Source organism: Ahaetulla prasina, chromosome 4 (genome assembly GCF_028640845.1).
Source record: "Ahaetulla prasina isolate Xishuangbanna chromosome 4, ASM2864084v1, whole genome shotgun sequence".
Lineage (NCBI taxonomy): Eukaryota > Metazoa > Chordata > Lepidosauria > Squamata > Colubridae > Ahaetulla > Ahaetulla prasina.
Window position 1 is genome coordinate 7,643,389 of NC_080542.1, and position 20,255 is coordinate 7,663,643.

The window sequence follows — 20,255 nt, forward strand, 5'->3', positions numbered from 1 at the left end:
TGATATCCAAAGTATGAATTTGCACTCCCGTGGATCTTCAGATAGAAAATGTTAGATCTTCTCCATCATTGCATTCTCAGATATAAACCTTGGATTAATCATTTGATTGACCATCGGGATCCATACCTCCTTATGGATAGCATGGAAGACACCGATATTTTCAGGCGAAACATGCAGTGAAGAATGTTGTTCCTTCTGATGATCTTGGAGCACAAAGTAGTTGCTTTGAGCTGCCCTGCAAAATATATTTTCCCTGTCCCACATGAGTGGTACCACCCTGGTGATCTCATCATCGGTGGGATACTGTCTCACATCGTTTACCACTTTCGTGAAATTGAATTTATGGAGCATCTCTCTCTAAAACCTTATGATTTACCACTGTAAGAATTTCCCCCCTTTTTTTCTAATCCTAATCAGATTCTCAAACATTGCATAAATGAGTAAACTCTATCTGAGGATAACTGTAAGTTCTGTGTGGAATCTAAACTTTCTACATGTTTCAAGGGAATGTAGCTGTGGAGAAGAAATAGTTTCAATTACATGGCATTAAAGTCTTTCCTAAGAAATGAATGAACAATAAGTCATTCCAATAGGTGATAGGTACAATAGATTTTTTTTGGGGGGGGGGGAAACATATTTAGTGAGTTTAAAGTAATTCAAAAGAAATCTGCACGATCGCTCATCACAAAACAAGGAAGGGCTGAAAGAATGATAGCTTGAAAAACTTAAACTTGTGGTAAAACAAAGAAATGGAAATGGTAAAAGAGCAGCTCCAAACAAATAGAAATGAAAGTTAAAGGTTAAGATGAATGAGCAATGATGGATAAGAGACTGTACGTTTAAATATGTTTATGAGAAATAAAAATAAAAAAACTATTAAAAGAAAAAGAAAAAAGTAACTTTATTTGTTATAATAAATCAGTGTTGCAAATCATGGAAATATTGTCTAAAAGGCATGGTGTATTTGGGGTTAAATATTGGCTGCAAATGATATAAATTCTGTGGAAAAAGTACATTTGAACTTTCTGCCAATCTTTAAGTCTTTTAGAAAGCTATTATCTTCCTAGTTCCATGAGATGTAGAATAGATTTTTATTCATAGAGGAGAAATGTCACTTTACATACATTGTCAATTTTTTCAACGAGGATATTTAAATTACTTGCAGTGTAATAACTAAGTTCTACCAGCACATCCTTGCCTTGGCGTTTGCTGTGAAGGAGATCAATGAGGATCCCCAGATCTTACCTAACGTCACTCTTGGGTTCCACATCTATGACAGTTACTACAACCCAAGGATGACCTATCGCACCACTCTGGACCTGCTTTTCAAATCCCAGAAATTTGTTCCAAACTACAAATGTGATAGCCAGAAGAATCTCGTGGCCATCATAGGAGGACTAGGTTCTGATACTTCATCTTATATAAATGAACTTGTAGGTTTCTTCAAGATTCCACAGGTAAATACATAGGGATTGAGAAAAAAAATTCTGTGTGTCATTATTATTATAGCATAATTACTGAGCATCCAATATATTTTATTTATTTATTTATTTTGTCAAGTATGTAGGGTTTCCTGCCTGGGCAGGGGGTTGGACTAGAAGGCCTCCAAGGTCCCTTCCAACTCTATTGTTTATATTATATTATATTATATTATATTATATTATATTATATTATATTATATTATATTATATTATATTATATTATATTATATTATATTATATTATATTATATTATATTATATTATATTATATTATATTATATTATATTATATTATATTATATTATATTATATTATATTATATTATATTATATTATATATATAAGATTACAGATATAAGGATAAACATGATTATGAATACATAAAATAGATATGAAATAGATAAGAAAACTAAAATCATGGCATCCGTCCCTTTCAATTCCTGGCGGATAGATGGTGAAGAAATGGAGGTAGTGACAGATTTTATTTTCCTGGGCTCCAAGATTACCGCAGATGGGGACTGCAGCCAAGAAATTAAAAGACGCTTGCTCCTGGGGAGGAAAGCTATGGAAAATCTAGACAGCGTACTAAAAAGCAGAGACATCACCCTGCCAACAAAATTGCGTGTAGTCAAGGCTATGGTTTTCCCAGTTGCAATGTATGGCTGTGAAGGTTGGACCATAAGAAAGGCTGAGCGCCAAAGAATCGAGGCCTTTGAACTCTGCTGCTGGAGAAGACTCCTGCGAGTCCTTTGGACTGCAAGGCGAACAAACAAGTCAGTTCTAGAGGACATCAACCCTGTCTGCTCTTTAGAAGGCCAGATCCTGAAGATGAAACTGAAATACTTTGGCCACCTAATGAGAAAGAAGGACTCACTGGAGAAGAGCCTAATGCTGGGAAAGATTGAGGGCAAAAGAAGAAGGGGACGACAGAGAACGAGGTGGCTGGATGGAGTCACTGAAGCAGTAGGCATGAGTTTAAATGGACTCCAGAGGATGATAGAGGACAGGAAGGCCTGGAGGAATGTTGTCCATGGGGTCACGATGGGTCAGACACGACTTCACAACTAACAACAACAACAAAAATAGATATGAATAAATGGGGACAGTAGGCACGCTGATGTGCTTATACACGTCCCTTACAGACTTCTTAGGAATGGAGTGAGGTCAACAGTAGTCAGTCTAAGGTTAAAGTTTGGGGAGTTTGGGGATGTAGCCACAGAGTCCTAAGTAACCATCCCATTCCTAAGAGGTCTATAAGGAGCGTGCATAAGCACACCAATGTGCCTTCTGTTTCTGTCCTACTGTTCCCATTTATTTGTAACCATTTCCTGTATTCATAATCATGTTTATCCTTATATCTGTTATCTTATACATGTTTGACAAAATAAATAAATAGAATAAAATAATTCTGCTTTCTTTTAGCTGACCTATGGCTCATTAGCCCAAGAAGAATTTCAGACCAGTAAGCGATCTTCACTTTATTTCATGGTCCCAAAAGAAGGCCATCAGTACATTGGGCTTGTCCAACTGCTTCGACATTTCAGATGGACATGGATTGGGATTTTTGCTGTCGATAACAACAATGGAGAAAATTTCTTACAGAAAATGGAGCCCTTGCTTTCACAGAATGGCATCTGCTCATCGTTCATTCAGAGGCTTTCACAACTCATCAACCTGGCAGACTTTGAAGAGGTTTATCACCAAGTTTGTTTTATTTCCATGAATTTGATGAATAGCAAAGCCAAGACATTGCTTGTCTATGGAGAATCATTGACCATAATGACTATCAGAGGTGTCGTATTTCTGGGAGATTCTGAAAATACTAAAACTGCGTTACTTGGAAAAGTGTGGATCATGACTGCGCAGATTGATTTTACACTCTCAGGCCTTCAAATCAAGTGGGATCTCCAGATGTTCCACGGGGCTATTTCCTTCACTGTTCATTCAAGAGCAGTTGCAGGTTTCAAGGAGTTTCTTCAGACTGTAAATCCTCTTTCACTCTATAGAGATGGGTTTCTGCAGAACGTTTGGGAACAATCGTTTGATTGTGAATTTCCAAAGTCAGAGTTACAAGAAGTGGATAGTAGGAAATGCACTGAGGAGAGGAAGCTGGAGGATCTTCCTGGGCCTGTGTTTGAAATGGAAATGACTGGCCACAGCTACAGTGTCTACAATGCAGTTTATGTTGTGGCTCATGCTTTGCAGACTTCATACACATTACGTTTCAACAGAAAAAAAACTATGATGGGCAAAAATCCTGAGCTTCTAGATCTGCAGTCTTGGCAGGTATTCTCTCTCCATTGGCCATTTCTTGTATTGCGATGAAAACTTTGGTGCAGAATTACATTTTGAACCAATTGTGCAAGTCTTCACATGTTTATGCTTGTGGAATAAAGTTAATGTCTGATCATTGAGAAGCTACTATATAACTCATGATTAACGTATTAAGAGGGTTTATGTAGGAAAGAAAAAGGGACGCAGTGGCTTAGTGGGTAAAATGGTGAGCTTGTCGATCAAAAGGTCGGCAGTCAGTGGTTCGAATCCCTACTGCCACGTAACGGGGTGAGCTCCTGTTATTTGTCCCAGCTTCTGCCAACCTAGCAGTTTGAAAGCACGTAATTAAAAAAAAATGCAAGTAGAAAAATAGGGACCACCTTTGGTGGGAAGTGAACAGCGTTCCATGCGCCTTTGGCATTGAGTCATGCCGGCCACATGACCACGGAGACATCTTCGGACAGCGCTGCATCTTCAGCTTTGAAACAGAGATGAGCACTGCCCCCTAGAGTCGGGAATGCCTAGCACGTATGTGTGAGGGAAACCTTTACCTTTTACCTTAGGAAAGCAATGTAATTTGCCCAGTAAGACATGGTTAAAATGAAGTCCTTGATCACTTCCATTTTGGCATCTCTAAAATTAACCAGTAACCCAAATTACTTCTGTTTGGTTTATGAAGTTTTAAGGTGGAGAAGCTGAGCATTTTGTTGCTATCAGAATTCAAGAGCAAAGTATGAGACTAATACCACTCTATAAAGCCTTAGTAAGACCTACACCGAGAATACTGCATCCAGTTTTGGTAACCACACTATAAAAAATTTGTCGAGACTCTAGAAAAAGTGCAGAGAATAGCAACCAGGGTGATTAGGGGACTGGAGGCGAAAACATATGAAGAATGGTTACAGGAACTGGGCATGGCTAGTCTAGTGAAGAGAAGGACTAGGGGAGACATGATAGCAGTCTTCCCATATCTGAAGGGCTGCCACAGAGAGGGGTGGGGGGGGTCATGCTATTTTCCAAAGCACCTGAAGGCCAGACAAGGACTAATGGATGGAAATTGACCAAGGAGAGATTCAACCTAGAAATAAGGAGAAATTTTCTGACAGTGAGAACAATCAACCATTGGAACAGCTTGCCTTCAGAAGTCACGGGAGCTTCATCACTGGAAATTTTCAAGAAGAGATTGGACTGCCATTTTTTTTTTTTTTACATTTATATCCCTCCCTTCTCCGAAGACTCAGGGCGGCTTACACTATGTTAGCAATAGTCTTCATTCTATTTGTATATTTATATACAAAGTCAACTTATTGCCCCCAACAATCTGGGTCCTCATTTTACCTACCTTATAAAGGATGGAAGGCTGAGTCAACCTTGGGCCTGGTGGGACTAGAACCTGCAGTAATTGCAGGCTGCTGCTGTTAAATACAGGCTGCATTAGCAGCCTGAGCCACAGAGGCCCTGTGTCTCTGAAATGGTGTAGGGTCTCCTGTTTGGGTGGAGGGTTGTTACTAGATGACCTACAAGGTCTCTTCCAACTTTGTTAATCTGTTAAGATGTAGTCCTTTCAATTGTGGCCTCCACCCTTTGGAAAATAGCAATAGCACATAGACTTATATTTATTTATTTATTTATTTTGTCAAGTACATGTTAGATAATATATATCAATATAAGCATGAATTGAATACATGAAATGGATACAAATAAAAGGGGACATTAGGACAGGGACAATAGGCATGCTGGTGCTCTTATGCATGCCCCTTACAGACCTCTTAGGAACGGGGTGCGGTCAACAGTAGTCAGTCTTAGGTTAAAGTTTTGGGGGCTTTGGGATGAGACCACAGAGTCTGGTGGTGCATTTCAGGCATTAACAATTCTGTTACTGAAGTTGTAATTTCTGCAATCGAGTTTGGAGCGGTTCAGTTTAAGTTTGTATCTATTGTGTGCTCGTGTATTGTTGTGGTTGAAATTGAAGTAGTCATTGACAGGTAGGACATTGTAGCAGATGATTTTATGAGCTATGCCCAGGTCATTACCAAAGGGGGCGTAGTTCTAAATTTTCTAAACCCAAAATTTCAAGTCTGGTGGCATAAGGTATTATATACCACTTTCCAGAGTTTGCAGCCCTCTCCAAGTGGTTTACAGAGTCAGCGTATTGTCCTCAACAATTTGGGACCTCATTTTACCCACCTCAGAAGGATGGAAGGCTTGAAAAACTATCTTTGTAAGAATCTCTCTCTCTCTTCTCTATCTATTGAAGAACACTCAAATCTCACATTATAAAAGCAAGTTAAAACAAATTTGTCTATCCCAGGCTCTGAAATAGTTTTGTACCAATTTAGAAGGAAAAGATGAGGATTCAATGAGATAAAATCTAGATTTAATTATCTTTTTTAAAATAGCAAACTTAAATCACATCCAATAGACTCTTTTTATTCTGCTTTGGTTTTTCGATATTGTTGTTTTTTATCCTTCCTTAAAATAATATGTATTTAATAATAAGAGGACATCTGTACATATCCATGCAATATTCATTATCTAGGTGTACCTGTTTTATAGAAATGGGAAGAATGTGTGAATGAAACTTGAATATACCTCTCCATTGTTATCCTTTCAATTCCCTTTCTTTTTCCTTCTCTTTCAAGTAGCTCCATCCATTTCTTCAAGGCATTTCTTTTAACAATTCAGCTGGAGAGACAGTGTTCCTGAATGACAAAGGAGAAGCAATAGGTGGTTTCGACATTATTAATTTCATCCCTTTTCCAAATCGATCCTTTCAGAGAGTTAGAGTTGGAAACATAGATCCTCATGCTGCAAAAAGGAAGGAATTATTCATAGATGAAGATAGGATTGTCTGGCATCCAGCTTTTAATCAGGTATGGAGTCATGTAATTCACTATATTTTATTATTATCTTATTATAAGATGGTGGCTCAACAGACTAATGCAGTCTGTTATTAACACAGCTGCTTGAAATTACTGCAAGTTCAAGTCCCACAAGGCCCAAGGTTGACTCAGCCTTCCATCCTTTATAAGGTAGGTAAAATGAGGACCAGATTGTTGGGGGCAATAAAAGTTGACTTTATATATAATATACAAATGGATGAGACTATTGCTTAACACAATGTAAGCTGCCCTGAATCTTCAGAGAAGGGCGGGATATAAATTCAAATAAAAAAAATTCAAATAAAAAAAATTATATATATATATATATATATATATCCATCCTTCCATCCATCCATCCATCCATATTGGGTATGGACAGTGTTGGTTCTGGTATCATTCATATTAATCCAATATTGCAGTAACAATATTAGCAATCTCTATCACATTTATCAAATTTAAGTAATCCTCATTATATTGTTTAAGCATACATAAACAAAAATGCCTTTTTTATTTTCCTTGGAGTTAATTTTTAAGTAGAAGAATCATCTCACCATTGGTGAAATCCAAATTTTTTAAATACTAGTTCTGTGGGCGTGGCTTGGTGGGTGTGATGTGGTTTGGTGGGCATGGCAGAGGAAGGATACTGCAAAAACTTTATTCCTACCCCACTCCAGGGGAAAATCCCCATTCCGTCCCCATTCCTGGGGCCAGCCAGAGGTGGTATTTGCCGGTTCTATGAATTACTCAAAATTTCCACTACTGGTTCCTAGAGCTGCTCAAAATTTCCACTACAGGTTCTCTACAACCTGTCAGAACCTGCTGGATTTCACCCTGCATCTCACACAGAAACAATCTCTGTTCACTGTTCTCTTCACTCTTGCACTTTCTCAGGTGTTCTGACTGTCCCCAGCTTCATGGCAACCATGTTGACTATTGCTGCTCCTCGTCTTCAGATGAGGGGGATTTTCCAAGTCAGGGAGGAGAGCTGCAGCTCTCCTTGATCTGCAAGTCGCCCCACTCCCACTGTACTTCACCATCCCTACAGGGTGTCTATGGCTCCTTTTGGAGACCTCCGACATGGAAAGCTCAGAGCGTGGCTGCGAAGCTCACAGTCCTTGCCTCCAATGCCACCAGAAGTCAATCTATTTAATCAACTATAATTTAATCCATTATGTTTTGATCCATTTTGATCCCAAACTGAATCTACTTTTCTTTAGAAATACAAATTTTGCTTTTTAAAGAAACAAAATGGGCATATATTGTCCAAATGTCTTCTGAAGCATTGAGATAATGCTTCATTGTAATATGAAAGCCACATTTTCATATTTGGGTTGCATTTCTCTTTGAAATCACAGATGATGCATCATTTCAATAACCTTGCCATCATGCATATGAGGGAAGTCACCCCTCCTAGAAGAATGAAATATTTTGAGAAATATTTAAAAAAGGCAGAATATTATATTTTCCCTAAAAGAGAAATGGAAATCTTAAGGGAGACAGAAACTCAGACCTTCAGCTCCTTGCCTCCAGCAGATATTTGGTGCCCATTAGGAAGGACTGGGTCAGCCTATCTACAAAACAAAAGACCTTCAGCTCCAGAGTGATGGAATTAAGACATGACTCTCCAGGACATAATAGGATTATCTAGCAGTAGAGTTCACCACATTGCAAAATCACCTGGGGACATTGCATCACCCTCCAGATTTCAACTAAACTTCTCAGACAATCTACAGGGTTAGCTATGACCCCTACAACAGCCAATAGAATACAGGTTCTTGCACAGGAACAGGAAGCTCAAGGGCAAGGCCCAAGAGAAGGTATAAATAACCCTCATTCTCAACTCCATGTGGTCAGCTGCCCAGAAGCACCCATGGCATAGGGCCGGGCTATTTACGGGACCGCCTACTGCTACCGAATACCTCCCACCGACCCGTGCGCTCTCACAGAGAGGGACTCCTCAGGGTGCCGTCGGCGCGTCAGTGTCGTCTGGCGACGCCCAGGGGAAGGGCCTTCTCTGTGGGGGCTCCCGCCCTTTGGAACGAACTCCCCCCGGGACTCCGTCAACTTCCGGACCTCCGAACCTTTCGTCGCGAGCTTAAAACGCATTTATTCATCTGCGCAGGACTGGGTTAGTTTTTTAAATTTATGGGTTTTAATTGGGTTTTTATTATTTATTCTAAATTTTTAATTTCGGCCCAATTGAATAAGTTTTTTAATTGTATTTTAATTGTGTTTATATTGTAACATTATTGTGTATTTTATTTGGCTGTGAACCGCCCTGAGTCCTTCGGGAGAAGGGCGGTATAGAAATTTAAATAATAAATAAATAAAAAAAAATAAAATAACAACAGAGTTGGAAGGGACCTTGGAGGCCTTCTAGTCCAACCCCCTGCCCAGGCAGGAAACCCTACACCATCTCAGTCAGATGGTTATCCAACATTTTCTTAAAAATTTCCAGTGTTGGAGCATTCACAACTTCCTTCTGTCCTTCTGCTTCACCATTAAATCCTCTTTCCAAGCAGCCTCCTGTCTTGGAACTGAACCAGATGGATATTTCTTCCAACAATAATTTCTTTTCTCACTCTTGTCCTCTACAAGTAGTCTTGTTGTGCATCCTTTTAATTTCAAAATCTTCTTAATGAGTAGTAGAAATCCAACTAGATAAAATTCACTAACCGACTTCGTTTATGAAGTCAAGGATTTGTTCTTTTCATAAAGGAGAAACATTAATAACTATGTTTAAAATCTCTCTTTTAACGTTTATCACCAGGTTCTTCCACTTTCTCGATGCAATGACCCTTGTTTCCCTGGATCCTGGAAGAAAGGGATTGAGGGGGATCAGTTCTGCTGCTATGATTGCGTTCCATGCCCAGAAGGGATGATTTCAAATCAAAATGGTAGGTTCAACAATCCACTAATTTTTCATTAGATACATCTAAGAAAATACACTATATTAGCACACGTATAATTAATAGTTTTACTAATTCTTCAGAGTGAATACTATTTTCTATGGATCACAATTTGTTGTTCAGGAGCTAAAGATTGCCTATAAACCGTTCCGGTTCCGGTGAGCACGAGAGCAGCTGATAAAGAGGGAAGCTCCTCTGAGACCTATTGTCAAATGACATCTTTTGCTTAAATATCCCTCGCTACCAGGATAAACAGGTATCCCCAATTAAACGAGGTCCTGAGGATCCCTACGATATATTTCAAGAGTGATAATTTTAGCTTACCGCTCCTCCAAAACCACCGGCAACTACCACTCAACTGCCGTTACCACTTCCATCTTGTAACGGCTGCTCTCAGAAATCCAACTAGATAAATTTCACTAACCGACTTCGTTTATGAAGTCAAGGATTTGTTCTTTTCATAAAGGAGAAACATTAATAACTATGTTTAAAATCTCTCTTTTAACATTTATCACCAGGTTCTTCCACTTTCTCGATGCAATGACCCTTGTTTCCCTGGATCCTGGAAGAAAGGGATTGAGGGGGATCAGTTCTGCTGCTATGATTGCGTTCCATGCCCAGAAGGGATGATTTCAAATCAAAATGGTAGGTTCAACAATCCACTAATTTTTCATTAGATACATCTAAGAAAATACACTATATTAGCACACGTATAATTAATAGTTTTACTAATTCTTCAGAGTGAATACTATTTTCTATGGATCACAATTTGTTGTTCAGGAGCTAAAGATTGCCTATAAAATTCTGGCTGGTAGTGTTCTCTATACGGGCCCTGTATTTCTGTCTGCCATTCTCTCTCCCTCTCCCCTCCCTCCCTCCCTCTCTCTCTCCCTCCCTCCCTCCCTCTCTTTTTCTCTTCTATCTATCATCTATCTATATCTATCCATTGAGCCATAGATTCTTCTATTATGATCTGTAAGATATTTTTCACGTTTTCAAACTGTTTGCATTAGCGTTTCTTTTCCCAAAGGTTGTTCACAGAAGGGAAAAAAATCATAATAAACTCAGGAAATATTAATCATTTCTTTAAAAGTTTTACCTTGGTGTCTCCTTTTATATGGTGTCACATTCATAACTTTGTTGACAACCTAACTGTTGTTAGGAATGTCTGAGATAGTTACTATCTGAATGGAAGATCACCAGCCATTTACAATGTGTAGAGTAGATTGGAAACTAAAGAAATAGAATGCTGGGGAAAAAAAACAAGAGTAATTTTAATTTCTTCTTTTAAATAACACACACGAATATATCATTGACATATATGGGCATTGAACTAATTCAGAAAGTTGTTTATTTTTTCTTTCCCTTTCTAATGTTCCACATGGCATTGAAATAAGGAGAATCAACTTAGTTAAAGCTCTACTTTGTGCAGAAATGGACTAACTTACTTTAGGATTAAATAATAAGGAAGACTCGGAATACTACTTAACTTGGGAAAATTGGTATCAAAGGATAGAAATTAAAAATAAGGAATGTATCAAATAAAATAAGATATAAAATGTGTTTAAATATGTCAATTAAGTAGGAATATGTGGGAATAGAGGGACGCGGTGGCTCAGGGGCTAGGACGTTGAGCTTGTCGATCGAAAGGTCGGCAGCTCAGCGGTTCGAATCCCTAGTGCTGCCGTGTAACGGGGTGAGCTCCTGTTACTTGTCCCAGCTTCTGCCAACCTAGCAGTTTCGAAAGCACGTAAAAATGCAAGTAGAAAAAATAGGGACCACCTTTGGTGGGAAGGTAACAGTGTTCCGTGCGCCTTTGGCGTTGAGTCATGCCGGCCACATGACCACGGAGACGTCTTTGGACAGTGCTGGCTCTTCGGCTTTGAAACGGAGATGAGTACCGTCCCCTAGAGTGGGCAACGACTAGCACGTATGTGCAAGGGGAACCTTTACCTTTACCTTATGTGGGAATAGATGAACAAAGTTAAGAATTATGTACTGTCAGAATGACGTTGAATTGTATAATTATTACGGATGTATTTTTGTTGTAGATGTATTTTTATTTATATTTTAGGATTTTAAATGTTAATAAAGGTTTAATAAAAAAAAATAAAGTTCTAGTTAAAATTTAAATCAAATTTAGTGTAAAGCTCAAGAAACAGGCTGTGGATTGTCTCAGGCCACTTAGCTTGAACATACAAAGAGATTTTTTTTTCACTTGTTCTGCCCTCTTCCAGGCCTTTTCTTCCATAAAACTTGAATGTAAGGGAAAGAAAAGAAAAAAAGCTTCATCAGACAAAGCAAAGTTTGTGAATAGATCAGATATTCTACCCTCAAAGGGACATAGGGTGGGTATTTGTAGAACATTTGTAATGTTTTTTCACATAAAACACAAAAGGATCACAAAGTACATAATAAAGTACCAGGATCCAACTTATATGTCTTTCTTATCTTGACAGAAAACTTAGGTGAAGGTTTTTGCTTAAAGACCCCACATTTTATTCAAATAAAAAGACTGATCACTTAATGTTATTCTGTAGGAATTTAGCACCCACCCCCCTCCTAGAAGAATGAAATATTTTAGAAAATATTTAAAAGGCAGAATATATTTCCCTGGATGAGAAATGGAGAAACATGTTTTAAAGACAAAGCAGCTCCCTGCAACTTCCTGCCACCCCCCACCTTTGTCAATAGGTCAGAGACAGAAACTCACTCCCCCCCACCTTTGTCAATGGGCCATTAAAGCCTCAGCTAAGCTCACTCATTTCCCCCCCACCTTTGTCAACCATCATCTGCATCATAATAGAACCCATCTAGAACAGAAACTCACCACATGGCACCTGGGAAGATTACATCAGCCAGCAAGGCTAGCTAAGACCCCCATCCCCTGGGAGTCTGACAACCAATCAGGATACTCTTCCTGTGCCCCAGAAAGTTCAAAGCTCAGAAAAAGCATAAAGCCAGGGCGCGCACAGCATCTCAGCCCTTTTCTGTTCAGGAACTCAAGCCATGTGATCCTGACCACCATTAAACCATCTTTCCAAGCAGTCTCCATGTTTCCAGTGTCTTTGTCCCCACTTGGAACTGAACCCAGATGGATATTTCTTCCAACAATTCCTTTAGTATGTTCTATAGCAGGAGTGTCAAACTCTATTTCATTGACGGCCTCATCGGGGTTGTGTTTGACCTCAGGGCGGCGAGGGGGGGCATGGCCAAGATGGGCATGGCCAGCATGATGTCACTCATGTTGGGGGGTGCCTGTGGTGGACTGAGCACTCCGCCATCAAAAATGGGCTCCAGCTCAGTTTTCAGCTGGGACAGCCTCCTGCAACCCTCTGCCAATGAAAATGGGGCGGGGGGTGCACGCACGACCCTCACGAGTTCCATTTTTTCCTGGGATGGCCTCCTGCAATCCTCTGCCAGTGAAAACAGAGCTCGGGAGGGCCGTGTGTGCCCCCGCCCCAAAGCTCCATTTTTATTGGCAGAGGGTTGCAGGAGGCTGTCCCAGCCGAAAACTGAGCTCTGTTTTCATTGGCAGAGGCACAGCGGGCCGGTCCTTCATTGTTTCCAGGGTGGGCCTATGGGACAGATCTAAGCATCCCTCAGGCTGGATCTGGGCCCCGGGCCTTCAGTTTGACACCCCTATTCTATAGGAAAGAGAAAACCTAAAGGAATTTAAATGAATGAAAGTGCTTTGCTCCTCAGAGTTAGTACTTCTTCTTCTGTCACTGAAGCCTTATATCCATCATCAGAGTTTTTTCTTCGTTTTTTTTTTTGTTATTGTTTGTTTTTTTGAGGGGGGATGAGAAAAGTCCAAATGTTCTGTATTAAAATAAATTTGAAAATTTTAGAAAGGGTGCCTTTTCAAAGAATAATTAATCTTCTCATTGTTCTTTCTTTCATAATCAGCCCTGAATAATACAACTGAGGAAAAACTGCATTTTCATAGAAATGGGACCACACTGGTAACCAGTGGAAAAAATTAAAAACGAAGAACAGTTGTCATACATTCAGAAATAATTATAAGAAATATGAAATACATGGATGATGAATTCCTTGTCTTTTTTTCCTCAGATATGGAAGATTGCTTTGAATGTTCAGAAGATCATTATCCAAATAAGGAAAAGAAAGGATGCCTCCTGAAATTGGTCGTGTTTCTAACCTTTGAAGGAACCTTAGGAATCGGTTTATCCTCAGCAGCTCTTTGTTTCTTCTTCTTGACATCTTGGGTAGTTGGAACTTTTATTAAGCACAGGGATACTCCCATTGTCAAAGCCAACAACCGGTCCCTCACCTACACCCTCCTTGTCTCTCTTCAGCTCTGTTTTCTCTTCTCTTTGCTCTTCCTCAGCAAACCTGGCGAAGTGACCTGCCTTCTCCGACAATCAACTTTTAGCATCACCTTCTCAGTGGCCATTTCTAGTGTGCTGGCCAAAACCATCACTGTGGTTGTGGCTTTCATGGCTACTAAACCAGGCTCTCAGATGAGGAGATGGGTGGGAAAAAGATTAGCTTTTACTATTGTCCTCTCATGTTCTCTCTTACAAGTATGTATTTGTTCTCTTTGGTTGTTGACATATCCCCCATTCCCTGAAATGGACATGCATTCACAGCTCCAGGAAATGATTTTACAGTGCAATGAGGGTTCAACTTCCTTCTTCTACTGTATCTTAGGCTACATGGGTATCTTGGCCATTGCCAGCTTTATTGTGGCTTTTCTTGCCCGTAAATTACCTGACAGCTTTAATGAAGCCAAGTTCATCACCTTCAGCATGTTGGCCTTTTGCAGTGTGTGGATCTCCTTCTTTCCAGCCTATCTGAGCACAAAAGGCAAAGCCATGGTAGCTGTGGAGGTCTTCTCCATCTTGACCTCCAGTGCTGCATTATTGGGATGCATATTTCTGCCAAAGTGCTACATCATTGTTCTACGGCCACAGCTCAACCACCGGAAGCTACTCATAAAGAAGAATTAGTGTACCTCCTGTTCTTTCTCAGTAGGAGAAATTGCTTTCTAAAAAGAATAAAAAGACTGCTTGACCTGTACAGAAAATATAAATAAGTTTTTCTTTCTGTCAAAGAAGATTTGTTGAGTATTATTCTTATTATAACATTAATAAGGAAGTAGTTGCATTTGACTTCCCCAAGTACCCTGTCCATTTCATCAGGTCCAACAGCATCGATGTTCTCAGATAATAGGTTAAATCTGTTTTCCAAACATCATGCACTATCCTTGGACTTGACCTGATAGCAAATCTGATAGCAAATTTGATCTGATTCCAATATCTCAGGGGATGTCACACAGAAGAGGGAGTCAAGCTATTCTCCAAAGCACTTGAGGGTAGGACAAGAAGCAATGGTGGAAACTAATCAAGGAGAGAAGCAACTTAGAACTAAGGAAAAATTTCCTGACAGTTAGAACAATTAATCAGTGAAACAACTTTGCCTCCAGAAGTTTTGAATGCTCCAACACTGGATGTTTTTAAGAAGATGTTGGAAAACCATTTGTCTGAAGGGGTCTAGGGTTTCCTGCCTAGGCAGGGGGTTGGACTAGAAGACCTCCAAGGTCCCTTCCAACTCTGTTATTCTATTTCTAAATCTGATCCATCAGGTATTGCTCCTCTGTAAAGTCCTGAAGATGACAATCTGAACTCTGCTTTCTGAGGAGGGACTGGATGGATCTTGAACACTCTGTATATGCAACAAAGGTTGCAAAGGTAAAGGTTCCCCTCGCACATACGTGTTAGTTGTTCCCGACTCTAGGGGGTGGTGCTCATCTCCGTTTCAAAGCCGAAGAGCCAGCACTGTCCGAAGACGTCTCCGTGGTCATGTGCCAGCCTGACTCAATGCCAAAGGCGCACGGAACGCTGTTACCTTCCCACCAAAGGTTGTCTCTATTTTTTCTACTGGCATTTTTATGTGCTTTCGAAACTGCTAGGTCGGCAGAAGCTGGGATAAGTAACGGGAGCTCATCCTGTTACACAGCAGCACTAGGGATTTGAACCGCTGAGCTGCCGACCTTTCGATCGACAAGCTCAACGTCCTAGCCCGTGAGCCACTGTGTCCCATTTTCATACAGTAATCCTGTCCAATTCTATAAAAATAACGTCTTGGCTCTGTTTGATGTTTTTAGTAGCAGTTCTCAGAGGTAAATTTTCAAGTTGCATCAGCTTTCATGGCCTCAATTACACAGCAGCACTAGGGATTCGAACCGCTGAGCTACCAACCTTTCGATCGACAAGCTCAACATCCTAGCCCCTGAGCCACTGCGTCCCTATGCAATAATAGATGCAATAAGTGCAGATAAATATTGGTTTTTCACTGGTCTTGCCGCCATAAAGTAGCTCTTAATCAGAGTTCTGACATGTGGTTGGTCAGATTCGTTCTTTTCCTCCAGCAGCACTCTAGCCATCTCTTTACCTCACCCTCAACTCCTCCATTAACTATGGTGAGTGTCAAAGCTCATGGGGCAGAAGAGGGCACATTGGTGGGATCCTGTCTAGGGGGATTCTCTGATTCCAGATTGCAGTCAGTGTAACCAAATGTGGTCCGTCTGTCATCAAGGAAAGACCATTTGAATAGGTCCAGCATAAGAGAACCTCAAGCCCACCGGGTCTTTGTCTGACCACAACAGAGGGGCAATTGACAGATTACATTGTGACTGTTCAGACAAGATCATATCTGGAGTGTGACCACAGTTGTTCTGTCCCCCCACCCCAACCACAACCAAGAAGACACACGATCTGACTATATCTGCCAGCAATTTATTCCTATGACAGATATCAGTTCTGGCAATGAACCTGTGATTGCCTGCCAAGTTCTCTTATCTCCTCAGAAGCCAGCATAACTGCAGTTCATTGCTGGAGCAACCAAGAGTTCAGAAATAAACAGAAATCCAGAAGCCAGAGTCTTAGTCTAGAAATATTGCAGCCAAAGTTTCCAAGAGTCAGTTTTTGTCCATCACAAGAAGCTATAGAGCAGCTCCTCCTGCTTTTATACCCTGTGGGATGTGGCTCTGTGACTCAGCACTCTCTAGGCCTGCCCCACCCCTTCTTTTGTTGTTCCCGCCTCTCCTTTCTGTGATGCCTGGGATTTAACCAGGACTGATTGTCAGCAGCTGAGTCTTGAGGTGTTGCCTGGGAGGGGGAAGGTGTGGGAGACAGAGGCCTCATCATCTCTTCCACCTGGCCTGCCTCTGGAACCTGAAGCGGAGCCAGAGAGGAAGGTTCTGCAGAGGGAAGCCTTGTTGGCTCTTCCCCCTCACTCTCTGAGTCACTCTCTGCCAGGAGGCCAGGCTCGGGAGCCGAAGACACAACAACAGTCTTGACTTGAGCATGGATAGGCCCATAGCTGTCATGGTGGCCAGGAACTCCTTAGCTGTTTCCAAGATCAAGCAGCATGCCAAGCAGATGGAAGTCCCTCGGGACCATAAACCTGGGGAACTCCACTGCCAAGACTGAGATGGCCTCCAGGAGTAGGAAGTTTGCTATGTAGCAGGGATACTAGAACGGGTTTTGTTGTCTTCATCTTGAGCTGAATGTCACTGATGTTCTTCCTCTAGTATTTCATATGCTTTCACTGTCTGAATGTTGACCTGCTGGATGGAACAGAAATGCACAGTCACTATCAGCTTCCTGTTTTTGCTCAGAAGAGCAAGCAAAATTAGTCAGTGTGGACTTCGGGCACAATAATACACAGTAGTGTCAGCAGCTGACAAGGAGTTCAACTGAAGGGCAAACTCATTCTTGGAGTTGTCTGAAGAAATGGTGATGCGGCTTTGAAGAGAAGGTGAAAAAGCCTTGCTCCCATCATTGGAGAAGAGTCCGGCAATCTATTCTAAGTCGTTTCCTGGAGGCTGATGGACCCAGTCCCAGCCGTACTTTTTTAAAAATTTATTTACATTTATATCCCGCCCTTCTTCGAAGACTCAGGGCGGCTTACACTACGTTAGCAATAGTTGTCATGTCCCACTCCTCCTCTGACGGCAGGGTCGGGGAAGTCCGTATCAAGCGTGCCTCTGCAGCTCTGCCAAGTCCTATCAGAGTCCTCAGGGCAGGCAGGAATCCAAGGTGTGACTTCAGCAATCCAGATTAGACTTTGCCTGACTCAGAGAATGCCAGAAAGCAGATCCTTTATATAGGCCATGGGGTGTGGCTCCATGACTCAGCACTTATCCAGGCCTGCCCCTCCCTTCCTTTTGCTGACGTTGCCTCTCCATTCTCCAGAAGCGAGGATCTGTCCACTTCATCATTTCATCCCCAGCTGCCGGTAATCCCAGCTCGTGGCTGGCTTCAGGCGCACATGCTATCGGAGAGAGGTTTGTTTGCTCAGTTTCTCCGGGCATGGTGCCAGGACTGGGGGCTGGAGGCATGCCAGGACATTCTCCTGTACTATCAGTGTCTGGCAGGAGATGAGAAGGGCCCAGCTGCGGCGAGGGGGGGCGAGCGAGGCACAACAATAGTCTTCATTCTATTTGTATATTTATATACAAAGTCAACTTATTGCCCCCAACAATCTGGGTCCTCATTTTACCTACCTTATAAAGGATGGAAGGCTGAGTCAACCGGGCCTGGTGGAACTTAAAGTCAGTGATGGAAACACCGGTAACTTTACAGAGCAAATTGAGATTTTGCCCTGGTCTTACAGTTTCAGGCCCTGATGATACAAGTTGCGTCTCAGAAAGAGACCCTATAGAAGTAGGAATAGAATAGAATAGAATATTTTAATTTGTATACCGCCCTTCTCCCGAAGGACTCAGGGCGGTGAACAGGCAGATAAAATACAAAACGTACACAATAGTAAAAACAACCCTTAAAAAACTGATTTAAATTTGCCCAAATATTAAAATAACATACACCCCCATAAAATTACAAAAATTTAAATTTTAAAAACCCATCAAAAGTCAATTAAAATTTAAAGATAAAAAATCAAGCTAGTCCAGCCATACGAAATAAATAGGTTTTAAGTTCGCGGCGAAAGGTCCTAAGGTCTGGTAGTTGTCGAAGTCCGGGGGGAAGTTCGTTCCACAGGGTCAGAGCCCCCACAGAGAAGGCCCTCCCCCTGGGGACCGCCAGTCAACACTGTTTGGCTGACGGCACCCTGAGGAGTACCTCTCTGTGGGAGCGCACCGGGCGATGGGAGATCAAGGCCGGCAGTAGACGGTCCTGTAAGTAACCCGGTCCGGAGAAATATACATTAGAATTCGCATACATCAGAGAAAGAAATCATATCGTTGCTCTCTCTAAAATTGTACTCACATTTTGGCATGGCTATCAGAGAAGAGAAAAACAGCAAGAAATTCATCGTGTCTTTTTACATGAATTTCCTCCAGTTTGACATGTACAGTACAATTTGAGGAGAATGTAAAGATCCAAAATGAGGACTCTGCTTATAAAGAGGAATGTTTCATGACAATGTTTGCATAAACCCAGTGAGGTATAAAGAAAGCCAGGTTCAGTGGAGAGTTTGCATTCATTAGATGAATCCAGATCAAGACGTTCCTTCTTCCTTCCTTCCTTCCTTCCTTCCTTCCTTCCTTCCTTCCTTCCTTCCTTCCTTCCTTCCTTCCTTCCTTCCTCCCTCCCTCCCTCCCTCCCTCCCTCCCTCCCTTCCTCTCCTTCCCTTTCAATTGAGGTGATTAAAGGAGATTGAAGTGCTCCCTAGAGGAAACATCGTCCAAATTTAAGCACACAGAGAGAGTTCTCTCCCTCTGTATCTCATACAGTAAAACAGAGCTCTGGCTTCTGCCATTAAGCTGATGGTCTGAAGAGAGATGTCTGAAATGCATCCAGTTTTGGTCACCATGATGTAAAAAAAGATGTTGAGACTTTAGAAAGAGTGCAGAAACAGCAACAAATATGAATATGGGACTGGAGGCTAAAACATATGAAGAACACTTGTAGGAACTGGGTTGTTGTTGTTAGTTGTGACGTCATGTCCAACCCATGGACAAAGTTCCTCCACACCTTCCTGTCCTCTACCATCCCCTGGAGATCATTTAAGCTCACACCAACTGTTTCAGTGACTCCATCCAGCCACCTCATTCTCTGTCATCCCATTCTTCTTTTACCTTCAATCTTTCCCAGCATTAGGATCTTCTCCAGTGAGTCCTTCTTTCTCATTAGGTGGCCAAAGTATTTGAGCTTATCTTCAGGATCTGGCCTTCTAAGGAGCAGTCAGGGTTGATCTCCTCTAGGACTGACCAGGTGGATCGCCTTGCAGTCCAAGGGACTGGCAGGAGGATTCTCCAGCACCAGAGTTCAAAGGCCTCAATTCTTTGGTGCTCAGCCTTTCTTATGGTCCAACTTTCACAGCCATACATTGCAACTGGGAAAACCATAGCCTTGACTATACATGCTGGGTATGTCTAAACTAGACATGAAAAACTAGACAATGAAAAAAAAAGACTAGGGGAGACATGAGAGTAGTCTTCCAATATCTCAGGGGATGCCACAAAGAAGAGGGAGTCAAGCTATTCTCCAAAGCACCTGAGGGTAGAACAAGAAGCAATGGGTGGAAACTAATCAAGGAGAGAAGCTCCTTGGAACTAAGGAGAAATTTCCTGACAGTTAGAACAATTAATCAGTTGAACAACTTGCCTCCAGAAACTGTGAATGCTCCAATACTGGAAGTTTCTAAGAAGAGATTGGATAATCATTTGTCTGAAGTGGTGTAGGATTTCCTGCCTAAGTAGGAAGTTGGACTAGAAGACCTCC

General features: G+C 41.4%; 1 protein-coding gene across 1 annotated transcript; it reads left to right on the plus strand.

Annotated features, from left to right (window-relative positions):
• Window positions 1-819: 819 nt before the first annotated feature.
• On the plus strand, window positions 820-14,516 carry LOC131196975 (vomeronasal type-2 receptor 26-like). Its single transcript, XM_058180504.1, has 5 exons — window positions 820-833; window positions 1,166-1,457; window positions 3,105-3,764; window positions 9,405-9,531; window positions 13,618-14,516. Exons 1-5 carry the CDS (start codon window positions 820-822, stop codon window positions 14,514-14,516), a joined length of 1,992 nt encoding a protein of 663 aa, XP_058036487.1.
• Window positions 14,517-20,255: the final 5,739 nt, after the last annotated feature.

Excerpts from the sequence above, each read along its gene's own strand:
- LOC131196975 (XM_058180504.1), top strand. Across the intron at positions 1,458-3,104 it reads GTTTCTTCAAGATTCCACAG|AATGGCATCTGCTCATCGTT; the intron begins GTAAATACATAG and ends TTGCTTTCACAG. Across the intron at positions 9,532-13,617 it reads GATGATTTCAAATCAAAATG|ATATGGAAGATTGCTTTGAA; the intron begins GTAGGTTCAACA and ends TTTTTTCCTCAG.